The sequence below is a fragment of the Aspergillus udagawae genome, assembly GCF_001078395.1.
Source record: "Aspergillus udagawae IFM 46973 DNA, scaffold_1, whole genome shotgun sequence".
Classification (NCBI taxonomy): domain Eukaryota; kingdom Fungi; phylum Ascomycota; class Eurotiomycetes; order Eurotiales; family Aspergillaceae; genus Aspergillus; species Aspergillus udagawae.
Window position 1 is genome coordinate 419,694 of NW_025091264.1, and position 17,641 is coordinate 437,334.

At 49.7% G+C, this 17,641-nt stretch overlaps 6 protein-coding genes across 6 annotated transcripts; 3 read left to right on the top strand and 3 right to left on the bottom strand.

Moving 5' to 3' along the window:
• Nucleotides 1-1,461: 1,461 nt before the first annotated feature.
• On the top strand, nt 1,462-2,418 carry Aud_000117 (uncharacterized protein; the record flags this gene model as incomplete). Its single annotated transcript, XM_043285633.1, has 1 exon — nt 1,462-2,418. One exon carries the CDS (start codon nt 1,462-1,464, stop codon nt 2,416-2,418), a length of 957 nt encoding a protein of 318 aa, XP_043141568.1.
• A 94-nt stretch (nt 2,419-2,512) lies between these two features.
• Aud_000118 (putative hexokinase) lies at nt 2,513-4,171 on the bottom strand (the record flags this gene model as incomplete). Its single annotated transcript, XM_043285634.1, has 5 exons — nt 2,513-3,334; nt 3,392-3,802; nt 3,861-3,886; nt 3,947-4,084; nt 4,138-4,171. The coding sequence occupies 5 exons, from the start codon at nt 4,169-4,171 to the stop codon at nt 2,513-2,515; spliced, it is 1,431 nt and encodes a 476-aa protein (XP_043141569.1).
• A 2,288-nt stretch (nt 4,172-6,459) lies between these two features.
• Nucleotides 6,460-8,700, top strand: Aud_000119 (glycosyl hydrolase, family 31; the record flags this gene model as incomplete). Its single annotated transcript, XM_043285635.1, has 1 exon — nt 6,460-8,700. One exon carries the CDS (start codon nt 6,460-6,462, stop codon nt 8,698-8,700), a length of 2,241 nt encoding a protein of 746 aa, XP_043141570.1.
• Nucleotides 8,701-8,903: 203 nt separating this feature from the next.
• Nucleotides 8,904-10,335, bottom strand: Aud_000120 (uncharacterized protein; the record flags this gene model as incomplete). The annotated part of the gene is made up of 2 exons (XM_043285636.1): nt 8,904-10,246; nt 10,293-10,335. 2 exons carry the CDS (start codon nt 10,333-10,335, stop codon nt 8,904-8,906), a joined length of 1,386 nt encoding a protein of 461 aa, XP_043141571.1.
• A 2,227-nt stretch (nt 10,336-12,562) lies between these two features.
• Nucleotides 12,563-14,095, bottom strand: Aud_000121 (uncharacterized protein; the record flags this gene model as incomplete). Its single annotated transcript, XM_043285637.1, has 1 exon — nt 12,563-14,095. The coding sequence occupies one exon, from the start codon at nt 14,093-14,095 to the stop codon at nt 12,563-12,565; it is 1,533 nt and encodes a 510-aa protein (XP_043141572.1).
• A 2,141-nt stretch (nt 14,096-16,236) lies between these two features.
• Aud_000122 (uncharacterized protein) lies at nt 16,237-16,650 on the top strand (the record flags this gene model as incomplete). Its single annotated transcript, XM_043285638.1, has 1 exon — nt 16,237-16,650. The coding sequence occupies one exon, from the start codon at nt 16,237-16,239 to the stop codon at nt 16,648-16,650; it is 414 nt and encodes a 137-aa protein (XP_043141573.1).
• Nucleotides 16,651-17,641: the final 991 nt, after the last annotated feature.

The following is a 17,641-nucleotide window of genomic DNA, read 5'->3' on the forward strand; positions in this document are numbered from 1 at the left end:
AACAGTGGGGCCAGTTGAATAATCGGTTGGTGCCTCTCTCTTCAGGCACAATTTTCTGCCACCTTTCTAAGGCATTCACCCTCTGCCTCAAGCAGCGTCTATATTCAGGGCTTCTTTCACCTAGCCAGCTTGTTATGGATTAAGAACAGGAGCCTATTCAGTCTGTTTCTTTTGTTTTTCTTCAATATAACAGTATGGTACGAATAGAAGACAAAACTGTTTTGTAAATACTACTCAGCTGCAACCCGGGGGTATGATGGTGGCTTGTTGTCCAATATATATATAGCCGTAGCATTGTCGTGGTTACACCCTGCAGCTATAGTATTCTCCCTTCATGAACACAGTGAAAAGGTGAGCAGTATAGTAGATATGATCTAGAACAAATGTCGGACTGCAAATGAGCAGCTTGTTCGCCAGCAGGAGAAGAACAAGAGGTGCCACCCCGCGACGGCGAAAATCAGCCAAGACAACATCCGCAGCCCTACGTCGCATTGACGCAAGACTACTTTGAACCAAACCTGAGGAGGATGCGAACAGCGCCCTGGTGTATCTTGAATATGATATTGTATCAAATATGGATCTCGATCATGCCACATGGATTTGCTCATGCGTGGTGCTTTTGACGTCACTACTCAGTGACTTGAGACTGTATATATGTAAAGATATGCCTACGTGATAAAGCCTCAACTGACGATCCTCCTAATAATCTTATACAATTGAAAGTTATTATCTGGACTTAACATGGCTGCTTATTCTGGAAATTTTACAAATGGCCGTCGTCCTCAAGCGAGCGGGTACGTGCTATCGGCCATACTCTAACCAGAGGACCTCTACTTACAGATTCTCTTCCAGCTCCCGTAACATTGCCTTTCTGAGTATTTTCGCTGTGCTAGCCGGTGGTTACCTCGCTCTCCGAGCCCAATCGCCCAGCAAGAACGAGCCATTGGTGTCGAAGAAAGAGGTTGAGACAATGCAGGGCAGTTCGCCTGGTCAGGGCAATCGAGTCGGACGGGCACCATCTCATCAACCAAAGGAATGAGCATCGAAGGAGTTGACCTGTTGAGATTCAGGTTGTACATATTTGCCGTTAGTCTCCACGATTGCATGTTGACGAGTCTGAGTTATTTGTTGTCTCGTTTTCAAGCATCAAAGTCCGGACGCATGTTCTCTATCCTCCGAGACTCCGAAAATCCGAGATCTGACTGGCGTGGGGCAAAAAGCATCAACTTATTGGTTATGATACTATATCAATCATACATAATCGACAGGCGCAACACGGCGTGATGTTTATTTGTTAATATTACTATTAATACCAGAGTCATGTCTAACTATCAGGTAGCTCTAGAAGACTATTTAAACCTCTCCTGACGCAGTGAATAGCCATAATAGTAACAGAATCATCTCTTAGCACGTCAGTATTCCGAACGTCCACCTTTCAATCAAGTAATCAATCCAGACAGCATGGACTCAATAACCTTCCACCACCCCCCGGATGTGTTGATACATGCACGTATCTCTCACCCGGCCGTCGACCACCACAAACCCCTCCTGGTCTTCCTCCACTACTGGGGCGGCTCCTCCGCGACATGGTACAAACTCACATCGCCAGACTCCCCTGCGTCTCTCAACTCAACATATCCAATCCTTGCAATCGACCATCGAGGATGGGGCAAATCAACGGGGCCATCACAGGACGATAACACGGCCTACTCGATATCCTCCATGGCAAACGACGTTGCGCTGGTCCTGCAACAGCTCGCAGTAGACCAAAACAGGAAATCAATCCTGGCACACGGATTCATCCTCATCGGCCACTCTATGGGAGGTAAAGTCGCGATGGCAACTCTAGCAATGCTACCACGCGACTTGATCAGCCACCTCAGGGGCCTAATCCTGGTCGCTCCTGCGCCCCCTACGCCTCTACTCCTGCCGCCAGAAATGCTGGAACAACAGAAAGCGGCATACGAAACCGCAGAGTCGGTCCGCTGGACAGTGAGCCATGTCCTTGCGAATCTAGATAATCTCGACCAAAAGGATACCGAGACGGTGATACGCGACAGCTTGCAAGGGAATCAGCTGGCCAAGACGGCATGGCCGACGTACGGTATGGCGGAGGATGTGTCCGACGAACTCCAGCGTGCTCTGGAATCGGTGGACAAGGAGAAGCTACGCGTGAGTATTCTGGTCGGAGAGTCCGACGTCGTGGAACCACAGGATCGGGTAGACAAGGAGGTTCGTCAGTTTTTTGAGCGCAGTGGGATCCAGGTATCGATGAGGAGTGTCCCCGGTGTGAAGCATTTGCTGCCGCTTGAGTGTCCGGAGATGCTTCAGCAGGAGATTTGTGCGGCGGGTAATTGCGTGTATACGAGATTCAACAAGACAGATCAATCGAGTCACTATCGTATTCCTATCCTCTAATTATTACCAGAAATATGAAATGCATGATACAGAAACGCCAGCCAACACCATGCGACAAACATGAAGACAATAACCCATAGAACCCAAGCTAGGTTTACTGCTGTTGCGACCTGCTGATCAACGACGCAATCACCGCAGCGCCCACACTCGAACCATCCACAGCGGGAATCAACCGGATCGGATCCGGGGTATCAGCAGGCCACTCTAGGATCTCCCGCAGCGCACCAGTCGCCCTCTCCGGGAAGCATGGATACTTGTTGAACACGGACCCGTCCACGGCGACATGGCAGCTTTCCAAACCCCGCTTCTTCATAATCGCCGCGATGCCGCACGCGTATAACCTAGCCGCCCGCAACGAAATCATGTGCGCCAGATCGTAGCAGAAACGTAGCTCGGACGGGGAAGGCGTGATGGAAAGTGTCTTCTCCAATATATCTTTGGCTGTCCGCAGATCTCCGGTGTCGTCGCTCTCAATGGTCGCCAGGAAACTGCAGTCCAGAACATACGGCTCGCTTAGTTTGGAGGAATTCTGACCGTCAAAAATCACCTTGCGATTGTGGAGATCAAGCAGGATGAGCCGAAAGATCTCACCCAGGTAGAACCCAGCGACCATCTTCTCGTATCGCTGCTGACCGGGTCGGGGTGAGGCACGATCGATCTCGGCGTCGTAATCGGTGAAAGGGAGGACTCGCTGGCTGTTATCAAAGGCGCCATATTCGCAGTTGATGGCCATGAGTGCGTCGTCGGGGAGATGGTGATCGGCCAGTTTCGGAATCTTGGAGCACCTCTCCATGTACGCTCCGTTGCTGCCTGTGCCGAAGATGCTACCGATTTCGGTCTTGGGGTCGACGTAGGAAGATGCCATCAGGGTACCGACTGTGTCGTTGACCAAGGCGACGATCCGAGCGGGAAGACCCTATTCGAGTCAGTATCATGCTTTGGCCGGAAGTGCTTCGGACGCGCAGGACCTAACCTTCTCCTTGAGAACCTTCTGAAGCTCAGCAACAACATCCGTCCCCTCGACACCGCTAATGTCAAATCCCTTGGTCCATCGCTGGAGGATGCCATGCGAAATGGATGTTTGGGTGACAGGGTAGGAAAACGTAAAGGCGAGAGGCGTCTCAGCGAGCTCCTTCTGCGAGATGGAATAGCGATCGACAAACTGCTTCAGGCAGTCGGCAATGTAGTGCCACAGTTGCTCTGCGGTGCCAGACTTCAACGACTTGGGAATCTTGCTGTCCATCTGGACGACGTCGTACTTGCCCGCAGTGCCATCGAGGGTTACTTTGCAGACGCGAAAGTTGGTGCCTCCCATGTCCATCGTGAAGAAGGTTCCCTTTTCGTCGCCGCGCGGCAGTTCCATCACCCATGTTGGATTCATTGGCTGTGCGTTCCAGTTAGCCTGTATTCTACCAGATAGACAGTAGGCTGGAATGACATACAATGTCGCCCCCTTTGCCACTAAGCCCTGAAACCTATTAGCATTCGTGTCCTGAGGGGGATGGCCAGAATCGTGAATTGCACTTACCAACTTCGAGTTCATGGACAAAGTGGTCGGTAATCTGCTTCAGCTTGGCAGAATCAATAGTGAACAGTTCTCGCAGCCTCGTGAATTCATCCTGAAGTCGATCCCCGGTCACCTTCCGGGCCAGGGGGGGAGCGGGTGCTGGCAAACAGTCAGCCATGCCTATCGTCGCTCAGTTAGAGGGGAAGACATACGGCTTGTAACAACAACTGACGCAGTAGTAGACATGGTGCCTGTGATAGAGGGTTCTGGTGCGAAGGGTCTCGGTGAGAAGGGCCTCTCTGGGCGGAGTGAACGTCGAGCTCCTTGATTTATGGTGAAGGAAGGACGGAGTACTCTGAGCTAAAAATGGAAATGCGTTGAGCTTGGCTATACAGACGCGGTACAGTCTGGGCGGTTCTTTTATATTCTATTTCTATTCCTTCGGCCTAAACAGCATGATCAATCACTCTATGCTATTGCAGTATTCCTGATGTCAGCTGTCGAAGTATTCCGACCAAGCACATAACCGGTCCATAGCATGGTGGTGGCCATCACCTCCATGATAAGGAGCCATCAATGGATCCTTCCGTCACCATGGCATGTCCGGCACAGTTCTCAGGGAAATTCAACTCCGGCACCCCATCTTGATCATGGTTCCGCCAATGTGAGTTTGCCCCTGTAACGGAGGTCCCTGAACCGATTGTCTGCACATCCAGGGATGACGTATAAACTGCCAAGACCGCCACTGAACATGTCTGAGGGCAAGATGAAATATTCCACCTGGACGAACATTTTGAGTTCTCCATCGCCGGTGAGTCTGAAATAGCTAGACACGACGACGCCAGTTGCAGCCTCGAACAGCCTTGTGGTCTAGGACATAGATAGGCGGACTCTTCCAGGCAATTCTAGCCCGTCAGTATACTCGTAGCCAAAGAGACCATGTGCGCGATCTGATTGGTTGAGAAGGGCAGTTCAGTGCATCTGATTGGCGGGTCGGATTGACGCGCTGCTCAGGTGTTACGTCATTAGCCAATCATATCCATCACTTCCCAGTTTCTTTATCTTCATCTTTCCAGGTCAACTCCTTCCTCATATATACCGGAGTATGCCTTACGGGGAGATTCCGGTCTTATCTAAGGTCAGCCAGAAAACTATAAAGGTGAAGGCGGCTGGCGTATCCATCCAATTAGGGCTCGGCAGCACCTGACCGTAAATAGATATCTTCTGGATTATTCTATTAGGAGTCAATAGTCTGTTCGCTAGGCTATACTATGTATGTTATACGCTGTAGCCTTCCAATGTTTATCTAAGAAAGAGAGAAGTGGTACACACTGAGGACTACGGATTGAGGCGCTGGAACCTATACTGCAGACTCAGTATAGGTCATATCTCTCAACTGCCCCCAAGTTGATGATCAGTATACTCATCCCAGGAGGGGTAGCAGCATACTAAGATTGTTACTACTAATCTGGTGGGTAGCAGATGCTCATGTCTTAGGTATAATAATGACCCACTCGAGCTTGTCATAATACTATCGATAAGTGCGAAATAATAGATACATGATTATATATCAGTCTAGTATAATCGGTCTGGCTCATTACACGGGATTCTGAGATTGCTATCAGATAACTCTGGCGCACCTAGCTTTTTATCATCTCAGGGTGTAGGATTCGCTGAAACAGCTTGACAGATATCTTCCAGGGCAAAATCGCCAGCACATTACCTGAGCAACATATGACGAGATGTCGTTCATGAACAAAGGAGGTATTTTTCACTATTGGCCAAGTCATTCAAGAACATCATTGGCAGCTATTGCATGATAACGCTATATCTCCCATCGGTATATCAGTTTAGGTTGAGAACGATGTGGCTGCGCCTTATTCAGCCACAAAGCTTGTCGACATAGGCTGACAATCCGCTTTTATGACATAGATCCATTTAAAGACAAAAATACCATTGATAAGCTGCGATTCAGTGATATTAGGCTATATTCATGCCATCTTCATCAGACCACAGTGGAGCCGGATATACAAATACCCACCACCCTTCATGTGAGATATTGTAGACGTATATATAAACGAACCCTTGCATTTCATGATTTCTACCATCAATCGAGGTATGAGATGAAAGAAGTGGCTGGACATGTTATCTGAATGATCCTGGTACTATAGACCACTACTACTCCTCAAGGAGCAGAAAGCGCAGTCTCCAAGGTGATCCATTTCTGCCGAAATATCACAGTCCGAGCATAAGTATCGACACCGAAAAGAGAAATGATATCCCTTCGCAGGATTCACCCCGCACTCGCATTCCTCAGTTCGCGGGAATGGATTGAATGGCTTTTTGTTCGGCTTTCCTGCCGAAGCTTACCGATGGGGGCAACGATGTCGATCATTGCATACCCCCTGCGCAACTGATGTCACACAACATCAATATCAGCCTATTTCATTCAGGACGGATAAATTCAGCGGGCGTTTTAAATACCTTGCGTTTGACTGCGAGATCCAGGACCTAACAATGGCCAAACGGCAATGATGTTGTCTATCAATCGCTGGCTGATCGGCATCTGCGGCGTGTCCGCGGTATGGGCGAACCCCGTACAAACCCGCGAAGTGGACTATGTAATGCCCAACTCGACCGGTTTCCGCTTGCAGCATGGCTTTGAGACCGTGCTCGTCCAACCATTCGGCTACGACGGGTTTCGCGTTCGCGCCTGGCCCTATCGTCCGCCCACTGGTAACGAGATCGGCTTCATCTACGACCCGCCTCTCGAGGGTTTCGAGGACGGAAAAGCCCATGGCTTGGACTTTGACACTGCCTTCAATGGCAATCGGACGGTGGCTATCCGAAATGGCAAGATGGTCGTCCGCACTTCCGGTTGGGCTGGGAACCCGGGAGGCTATCGGTTGGCTTTCTACCGGGTGGAACAGGACGGGTCGGAGACGCTGCTTACGAACGAGTATGCGCCTCTCAAATCGGTCAATCCCAGGTACTACTTCTGGCGCGGACCGGGGAGCGAGTTCTCCGCCGAGTTCTCGTTCAGCTCGACGCCGGACGAGCAGGTCTACGGCACGGGCACGCAGCAGGATCATATGGTCAACAAGAAAGGGTCCGTGATCGATCTAATCAACTTCAATACGCATATCCCCACGCCTGTGTTTGTGAGTAACAAAGGCTACGGCTTTGTATGGAACATGGCGTCCGAGGGCCGGATGGAGTTTGGAGCCCTGCGGACCAAGTTCACGGCGGAGTCAGCCACGGTGGTCGATTATGCGATTGTTGCTGCGGAGCAAGGAGACTACGATACACTGCAGCGTCGGCTCTCGGCACTGACCGGTCGTGCGCCCACGCCTCCCGAAGCCTCGCTCGGTTACATCCAGTCAAAGCTGCGGTACGAGAATCAAACCGAGGTGGAGCTGCTGGCTCAGCGGTTCAAAGACCACAACATCCCGGTCTCCATGATCGTCATCGACTACCAATCCTGGGCTCACCAGGGGGACTGGGCATTGGATCCTCGCCTCTGGCCTGACGTGGCGTCCATGGCGAAGAAAGTCAAGGATCTCACCGGCGCCGAGATGATGGCGTCCCTCTGGCCCAGCGTAGCCGACAACAGTGAAAACTACCTGGAACTCATTGCGAATGGACTACTGTCCGCTACGCGATCCGGCCCGGGCACAACAGACTCCTGGAACGGATCTTATATTCGGAACATCGACTCGACGAATCCTGCCGCTCGGGCATTTCTCTGGAAGACGCTGAAGCGGAACTACTACGACAAGGGGATCAAGAACTTCTGGATTGACCAGGCAGACGGCGGAGCGCTAGGCGAGGCCTATGAGAATAACGGGCAGAGCTCATACGTCGAGTCCATCCCGTTCGCACTACCCAACGTCCTCTACGCCGCAGGCACCCAGCTCAGCGCAGGCAAGCTGTACCCCTGGGCGCACCAGCAAGCCATCGAAGAAGGATACCGCAACGCTACAGGCACGAAAATGGGCGAACGATGCGACCACATCAGCCTGAGCCGCTCGGGATATATTGGCTCACAGCGCTTCTGCAGTATGATCTGGTCGGGCGATACAACCTCGGTATGGGATACGCTTGCCGTGCAGGTTGCCAGCGGACTCTCCGCGGCAGCCACTGGGTGGGGATGGTGGACGATGGACGCGGGTGGGTTCCAGGCTGACCCCACGGTGGCGTGGAGCGCCAACATCGACACGCCGGAGTACCGCGAGCTGTACGTGCGGTGGTTTCAGTGGGCGACATTTCTGCCATTTATGCGAACACACGGATCGAGGAAGTGCAATGTCCAGAATGCGTACACGTGCAACAACGAGCCGTGGTCGTACGGCGAGCAGAACACACCCATCATTGTCTCGTATATCCAGCTGCGTTACCAGCTCAAGGCATATCTGCAGGCTGTATTTGAGCAGTTCCATCAAACGGGCCGGGCGATTATGAGGCCCCTGTATATGGATTTCGAGCGGACAGATCCACAGATCGCGAAGATGACGCGAGAGAACGTCAACGCCACCACGCAGCAGTACATGTTCGGTCCGAGACTGCTGGTCACCCCAGTGACGTTGCCTAATGCAACCGAGTGGGAGGTGTATTTACCGCAGACGGGTCAGAATGAGACGAAGACGTGGACGTACTGGTGGACAAACCAGACATATGCTGGTGGACAGACGGTGACTGTCCCCGCCCCGATCGCGCATATCCCATTGTTCTACCTGGGTAAGAGGGAGGATATATTGAGCGGAAGTGTTTTTTAGACTCGGCAATTTATTAGTGTCGGACTTTACGGACTCATCGCCCTACTACTTAATGTGGCTGGCGATGAACAAGTGGATAGAGATGACCGAGGGCTTGCTTGTATCGCAATACTCATCATAATCTCATGCATTTTCACTCACTACATCACTTGGAACTTTGTAGTTTCGTTCCGTCATTTTCATTGCTCACTTGGTCTGTATGACTACCACCCCGTCGCTTCAGGCGTAGGCACAGCCGCCACTAATTCCGGCACCGCCATAGCAGCCATGACATTCGCCTCAGCCGTGGGCGTAGGCTGAATCTTGATATCTCCCGTCAAAGGCACCAACGTGACAGGCGGGATATACCAGTGCGCATCACACTCCGTCCACAGCGCATCAATCTGGCGGACCGCCTCGGGAAGATCCAAGAAAGGCATGTAATCGTCCCGGATCATTGTGCAGGAAGGATCGTACAGCGGACACTGCGATCCACCCCGGTACTGCGGCCAGGGGATCAACGGCATGGTATAATTGCCCACTTCCTGGGGCATGAACTCAGCGAAATTGAACGGATACGCAGTCCCGATGGTGGGATACTTTGCGTTGCGGTGGTGTCGGACGGAAGCCACGCTGACGGGATCCACGGCAATGATGGTGTCGGTGTGTGTGTCGCCACATTGGCTTCCTGGGTGGGCGCGCCGGTTACTCCAGGCGTAGATTGAGGTAAATGAAACGTAGATGCTGGGAGAGATGAGCGTCTGCCCATTGACTACGGCGGTATTGGGGCCAGATCCGGTTGGTGTAGCAGGAATGGTGGTGCCGTTCTGCAGACATAGGTCACCGCCGGCGGTGGTCACGGGCCAGTAGAAGACAGTCGCTGTGCCGGGGAGGAAGTGGCAGTTTGTGCAGGGGTCTTCGGGGTAGGACCGCGGCGTCGAGGGACAGCTAACGGGTGGTATAGGGCTCTTTGTGTCGCCTGGAGTGACGGTGGTGACAGTGTCGTAGTATGATCTGGACAGTTCACTATACGTTGACCAGACCGGAATGCATTCTTGCGTGTTGAGGGTGCAGTCCGGCGCTGGGGGCTCCCGGTAGAGCTCAACGGTATTCGAAAAGGTGGTGGTGTACGTGCTGCAGGGCCCAGTGCCAGGATAGTACGACGTCACGGTCTCGCGAGGACCCAGGGCGCGTGGAATACCGTCGCAAAGGGTTGTCACCGGTCCAGTATGAGTATCGGAGTAGTTTTCCAGGGACGAGGAGGTTCTGCAGGCCCCCTCGCTGGTTGGATATGGGTCATAGGATATACTCGTAGCTGTTGGTCCCAGCGAGTGCAGTCCGGTGGACCGGCCAAAGTATTCAACCCACTTAGCATTGCAGGTTACAACAGGTGCTTCGGGACCGGTTGTTGGGCCATAGAAGTAGTCAGTGTATGTGGGCCAGAAGATAGACGTGTTGGAGATAATCAGCCACTGGCCACTGGTCGACGATGACGGTGATGGCTCGCTAGTAGGTGATGAACTGGGACGGATCGTGATGGAGCTGGCCGTGACAGCCAGACCCAAGGCTGAACTTGTCAGACTTATATCATCCTGGTGTATGAGCATACATACCAACGTGTGCCTGAATGACAGCAAGCAGGAAAGTCCAAAGCATGATTGCTGGTAATAAGTCGCCTGTTCACGAATTCCGCTCAGAGGAAATCAGCCTTTTAATACACTGACACCCCGCTATTCTTCAGGGTTCTGGGTCATGATGTTACTGTGATCGTGATCCACTTGAGACATAGGTGGTAGCGTGATTGGCAAGCAGCTAAAGTCTCACATTTAAAACATGCAGAATCTCCACTTAGCCATTCGATACGGGACAATTGCCAAGTCTTTACGTGCAGATCCAACACAGTCCAACGCCCAGGATTGGTCAGGATTCAGTTTGCCTACAGGGAGCTCGTATATCCAGCTTGACTCTAGCTCTGCATGAATCAGTCCTTTCAAAATCTATTACTCAACTCTCTGGCTTGCGGAACCGGATTTCCCCAAGGCTGTCAGCCCATGTCAGGTGTCATCAGATCACCTCAAGCATGGCGGCACGCTACACCTGGAATCGCCCATCTCATTTCATAAAGAAACTGATAATAGACACAACAGGTAACGCAAGGAAGTGAAGTAACGCTGAAGCATGCAATACTAGGTAGAGTCAGACTGTGCGTTCCGCCAGCGCAATAGACAATCTAAATATCTCATTCACGCGATCCCAGGACATCTGACATGTCTTCGCAGACCTCCTCTGATGGTGCACTGATCCGAATAAAAGCACGCTTGTAAGCGATTGGCGGTAGCTTCTCTGACAGTGCAGCAGTCAACCATAGATCTTCTTCCTTTAGTCTGTGCAGCATAGCTTTGTTTGAAGCAATCGCATCTTCCCAATGTTGGATATGACTCAAGAACCTCTGAGTTATCTTTTTGCATGGCTGATTCCCTCTTCGCTCGTCATGAGCGGAAGACTTTCCCAGGTCCGCCATTTGACAGACGTTGACGAACGGGAGTTACGCTTGTCGATCTTATAGGCGACTTGTCCGGTTTTCCTGGTCGGTCGGGAAGTGAAATCTGTAGGACGAAGCTTGCTTCTCGCTGTGGGAAAGCCGAAGACCAGGTTTGTAGTCTACAAAGCCGTGTTTGTGAACTCGCTGGCAGAACGGACAGCGGATATAGACACTTGAAGCGTTCCAACGTAGGACATCGATATCGATGATGTGTGCGTTTGGCATTGTATGGAGATTGTAAACTTCACTCAGCTCGATCCAAATCTGCCCTTGTAGGGTGGGTGTTCTTCTGGTAAGTCTGGGGAGGAGCAGGTGGTCATCTCAGTCTGAGTCGTAGATACTTATATATTATATGATACATTCCTTTCAGAGCTATGCACCTGAAAAAAAGGTACCGCTACGTTGAGAGCAGCCTCCTACTTTGTCAGTACCTGCCTATCAGTTTGCTTGTAAAAAATGCAGTATTCACTGTTCCTGCCGCGCCTTGCCATGCACCGCAGCCACCATATGAGCCACAGAAGTCTCTTGTTAGACTTACTACAGAGCTAACACAACAATTGGGGGAAATATTCCACTCTTCTAGTTTCGCAATGATGTGGTTATGGAAGACACCACTCATTTATATTGCCTGAAGGATTATGCCTCTTCTGTTCTGCACTTGCGAGCACTGTCCAACAAACTGACTCTGTTTATTCTAATTCATATGGAATATACGTTTTTGAATTTGCTCCTATTGACAGATAAAGGAGGGAGATGTGCTGTAGCTAGTGGTGACTATCCTACAAACAGCACCCTCATCCTCTCGGGCTCTTGGTTACTAACATATAGAAACATGTACAGGGCGGCCGCTGGCCTACCCCCTACCCTCGCACGAGGAGCTAGATAGTCATTCATTTAGAAGAATCGGACCTTCATTGACTTTCAATTTGCCATATAAATTACTAGTGGTTCGGAAACTTGACTAGTGCTAGCGAATTCAACAATATTCAAGGACTCGCCAGATATTCCGCTTCCACTCGAACCTTCTCGCACCATTGCTAGACGCATATACCTTCTACAATAACGTCAACCAGTGTAGGCTATAGCGAGGTGCGAGAACAGAACTGCCAAATTGTATTAAACATTAATTACGCAGCTTCTGCATCGAGAGCTTGCTTGGTTTTATACACAGAACAGCAGGCATCTGGGAGCCTGCATTTCATAAAACCTATTCGATTTGAGACGGCGAAAAAAGGAGAAAAACAACAAGAGGACGTATGGAATAAAAAAGGGGAGTCAGTTGGGTCGGAAAAGACGAGTACCGAGGAGTGAAGGGTAGGATGGAGATATATTGTAGTCTTCTTATTCACCAACGTACACCAGAGCATTTTTGGGGCTCGGGGCGTCTTCCAGGTTTGAAAGGTCTTTTTCAGTCCATGGCTGCTCAATGATACATGGGCCATCTGCAGCATTCTCAAAATTCCTGCTTTCTGAATCTGGTCTTCCTTTATCTTCTTGCCCCTTCTGCTTTGAGGCGTCGGTATCTTCAGGCCCAACGTAAACAGATTGCCGCTCAGGACTTTCGACAGCTAGTACAGTTGATGGTCGTGCCTTAGAGGCTGTTTCAGACAAGAAAGCTTTGGTATTTTGGCCCGTTGCTGTCATCGCACCCACAACACCGGGAATCTTACTTATGAGGCCTTGTTGGGATTTAAATGATTCTGGGTCCAGGATTGCGTCCACAATCAGCTGCTCGCCTAACGCAACGAGGGGTCCGATCATCGGAATGCAGCTTAAAGCAACAGCCGCGATTCCCGAAAGAACCTTCACGAGCCAATTGGGGTCCAGTCCGTTACCTTTATAGTCAAACTGGATCCCGAGCTGCTTGCTGACAAGTTGGTCAAACCGAACCACATCCGTCGAATTCATGGTGCTGTCAGCCTTCTCTGGTTTAGCGCCAGCAAGAGCCTTGCATGAAAAAAGTTTAATGAATTGATACGGGTCTCTGTAGTCGGGCTTTAGTAGGTGGTCCGGAATGGCAAGAACTCGCGTCAAGCTGAATATATCAAAGCGTGCTGTCCACTGTGGTTGGAATCCCCAGCCAGTGGTTGCGTCATTCGGCAAGCATTCATCCTCCTGGAAGAACCATAGCGAACTTTCTTTTTTTTGCCGTTCTTTTTCTTGCTCCAGTATCCCAGGCTCCTGTTTAGACTCTTTGTGGGGATAGAGACCATATGAAGATTCCGCCAGCCCTCCAAAAAGTGATCCCATCGCCCCCCCAGCCTGGGAGCCCGGTTGTCCTGCTATGCTGCCCAGTTGAGATCCAGTTTTCTTCATCACTTCTTTAACCATTTTGGAATAATCTGGTGTGTATGCCTTCAGAGTTACCTTCCTGCTGCGGAAGTCAAGTCGAGAGTACGTGCACATGTTACTGTACTTCGGGTGGGCGAGGTGGGATTTCGGAAAGTAGATTCCTCGTAATGGATATGTCAAATCCACGTAAAGGAAGCGTTCGTCGATGTTCGGAATCAGAACTGGAACCAGGGCTACCATTTGCTTGCCACTTTGAGGCTTCAACTCCCAGTAATCGAACGACCCATGTACAGCCTGCTGGCGAGTAATTTTCCCGCAGCTGGGCCCCGTCATAACTGTCATGAACTTATAACGTGCGTAACTAGTTCTTGCTGCGGGATTCCATTCTTGCTTCTGTGCACGGGGATGGTCCTCCCAAGGAATCTTAGGCACATAGTAACCCTCATCAACAGTGTAGTTCGTCACGACTTCCAGTAGGACATGGCTGTAAAACTGCTTTGGATCCGCAGGATCAAACTTGTCTTTCACCGTTAGAGCCTCGTGAAAAAACCAAGCCTCGCCCTCAGGAGATGCTGCAGCCATGAAGTGGTTCTTCAAAAGTATAAAGAGCACACACAGAAATAAAACCGAAGCCTAAGAAACTTTAGCGATGATGATCAACATGATCGTAGTTCTGGTCTGGAAAGAGAGAAGGGGTACCTTGTGTTTGTGAAGAGGAAAGGGGCGGCTGCTTTGGTTCTAGTTGGGAAACTTGCAGAATTATTTCTACCATTTGTCAAGAGCAAGCTCCAGCACGTCTGTGATCAAGAGAGGTTTGGAGCCGGATACCGCCTGCAAAGAGCAAATTGTCGATCGACCGTTCTGATGATAAATACCTACACCACACAAGCCTGGTAGGAAAATATAGCGATCATGAAGAGAGTAAGTATACCGGTTTCAGTAGTGCCTGGATCATCTATGATGCACATGACCCAGCTGTGCAACCAAAGCTGAGTTTCTCTGGTGGGTCTAAGTCGCATGTGACAGGCGACCCTCAGAAGCTTGTATAGGTGCTGGGAGCTTCTACGAATTGACCTTGCTCTGAAGCGGGTTCACCGAGACGTTGGAGTTGATAGCCGCCCTATTCCAACTAGTCCACTTTCTTGTGAGCTAGTCTAACCGTCAAGTGTAAGTTTTTGGTTGAATAAATTCGCTAATAGTCTGTGGCTCTCCCAGATCATAAACCGGCAGTCAGTGTCAGAGGGACTAAGACGCCCGACCATCATGAAAGAAGGGACAGAGCACTTACATATCACCTTCAGCTGATTGAAAACTATCCAATTATGAGTACTCAAGGTGCGTAGGCTTTGGTTATTTGAGGCCTGTTATACTCATGACTACATAGGCCGGGTTTCCGATGCTGAACATGGTGTGAGCGGCCAAGTCGAAGCAGGCACAGGACACATAACTCGGTATTCTGACGGAAGGCCTGATTAGTGTCATAAGACCTGATTTCCAGATGCGGCTACAGTCAACATGTTCTTAAGGTCCATACCTACAAGGCAATCTTAAAACTTTTCACTCTGATAGCTCAATCCCCACAGCGTTAAAGCTCGTCTCAATTACGAGGAATAGTAGTTTTGGTGATTAATATTGTCATGTCGTTAGCTGGCTGATCCACAGGCGTTTTGGCACTACGCAGCACCACTCATCATAGGAAACGAAATACTAAGGTTACGTCGGCTGTGATGTATTTTGTGACCCAGTCTACAGCCTGGCTTGGTAGGTTGACAGTTGGGTTCTTACGACTATTTTTTAGGATGGGCTTGTAAGTTGTGACGCTACCAGTATATGACATTGTTGAGGAAGATTTCTCGAGTGCTTTTAGTGTACATATTGAGGCTAGTCGAAAAGTTAAGTTTAACTATCACTGCAAATCCAAAAGGGGAGGTTGCTGATTCAGTGGGCGGGCGCCAAACCCTAACTAATCCTTAATTAATAAATAGAGTAAATCGGATCTGCAGAGATGGCTCTTAATCTTTCAGCTAGGCTCAACACATTAGAAGAAGTCTAGAAATCATACTTTCCCTATCTAATTATTGATGCACTGCCTAATCACTGCGGTTATGACAGAACGCAGGTGGTAAATGCACCACTGGCTTTGAGACAAGGGCATGTCTTCATGGCAGAAGCCTAAACAGCCGAAACCGGAATAGGTCCACGGCAGTCTGCGTTTACCAAGCACTTCAACAATTTGGCCTAAAGGTCTAGATCGCGGTGAGAGACAGTCAGTACGCTATATAATATCCGAATGGCCATATCCAGCGTGTAGGAGAGAATATTTAACTTTTTGTAATTTCAGGATGTCCTTAGCTGCAGGGTAGATGAATCGCTGATATACATCGAAGCAACAGTCGGAAGCCGAAAACGTCCAATCATGAATCATCAGCGTCAATCATGTAACCCTGTAACTGGCAACGGCATACTGTATTGAGCTTGACCGCCCCACCATGACAAGTCACTCTATTGCCAGTTAAATAAATCTAATGATCACGCCCAGTACATGGTAATCCCTGACGCTACTAACTGATGTAATTCTAAATTATCGTCTAGGATATAAAGTCAAAGCCTCTATCGCTACGAACCAATGCTCCTAAGGTCTTGCTTCGCATTCCTTCCGGGACCAACGTAACCGCTTTCAGAAGCTTCAAGTCATACACACCGCCCGTGCAGAATCTATCATAATGGATAGTTATTCCAATCAGAGTCTCCAACTCCACAGACCATTTTATGCCCATCTTACACAGACACACAAGGACAATGGTGCAGGTGACTGGCACCGATGGCTTGTTGCCGCCGCCACTCGCAAGGACATGATTATATTCTTTAGAGGATTGCAAAAGTACGCCAAGACCCGCGACGCAAAAATCACTGATGTTGAACCAGTCCATCTTGCGTGGTGGACTTTCAAAGCAAGAGAGGGCTATGATGTGAGGGAGCTTCTCTGTCAGATCTACCGGCTGAATCCATCATGGTATGATAACATTGAGGAGCTAAATGCTAGTCGTGGCAAAATCACTGTCACCGTTCTGAATGATGCTGGCGGAAGGGACTGGCCAATACTTCCTGCTCAAGACACTTCTCTTAGTGATCTTTAGGCCAGTGACAACAACTGTACCTAGGTCTCCATGTGTAGCTTTGGCGCTGTGTACCTATTATGTGTCAACCTGAAGAAGGGCTCTTTCCAAACAATAAAAGTTGATCATTTTATATTGGGATAGACTAATATCAATTCCCCGGCTTTTGTATTATACTCTTCTCGTTTCCTGTTATCATCATTCCTATTGTTATAGACCACGAATGTATGCCGTATATATTCGAGGTACATATGAAAGTATTTCCTGGCTTAGGTAATATTGTCAGCTGTCAGCCGTAGCTGTACTTAAGCCACAATTCTTAACATGGTCAGAAATGTAGCAAACCCGAATATGTTGCTGCGTTTATATGTGATAGAAACTATTCGATCTACCACAATGGGAACGAAATGAAATCATCCCCACCGTAACCACAAGCCCTGGCAACGAATTCAAACTCATGATCGTTTTTCTGCAAGTTGGTAGGTCTGACCATTCCTCCTTCAGTATAAGTTGACACTCTCCATTGCCTGCTTTCTCATCCTCTTCCTTAGCAGCGTCAAACATGTACTGAAGCACTGCCCGACAGCCCATCTGCGTCCCAGCGCGTCGCAGGTAGTTCTTGGTATCCGGTGGCCACTCGCTCCGATTATTACAGCACCACTTGAGATTTTCTGCGGTGGGAACTTTTTTCACCTTGAGACACTCCACAGTGACTTGGAACATATTCCTAAAACCTTCTTGAAGTGACTTGTTGGTTTTGAGGTTTATTTGCACATTAGGATTGAGGTGCACGAGGATGTACTTATTGTCCTTCATCTGAAAGCCGCCATCATCAATATGCTCTTGAATAAGGTTGTACTTAGTCTCCCCATTAAAGACTAAAGAGCTCCTCATCTGTGCGGATAGAAACCCTTCCAGGCACTCTCCGCATGTACTCCTGTATTGGAGGCATTTATTATTTAGTCCTAAAGTATGCCGCTCAGACAGCAAGGAGAGACAGGACATAGCAGTG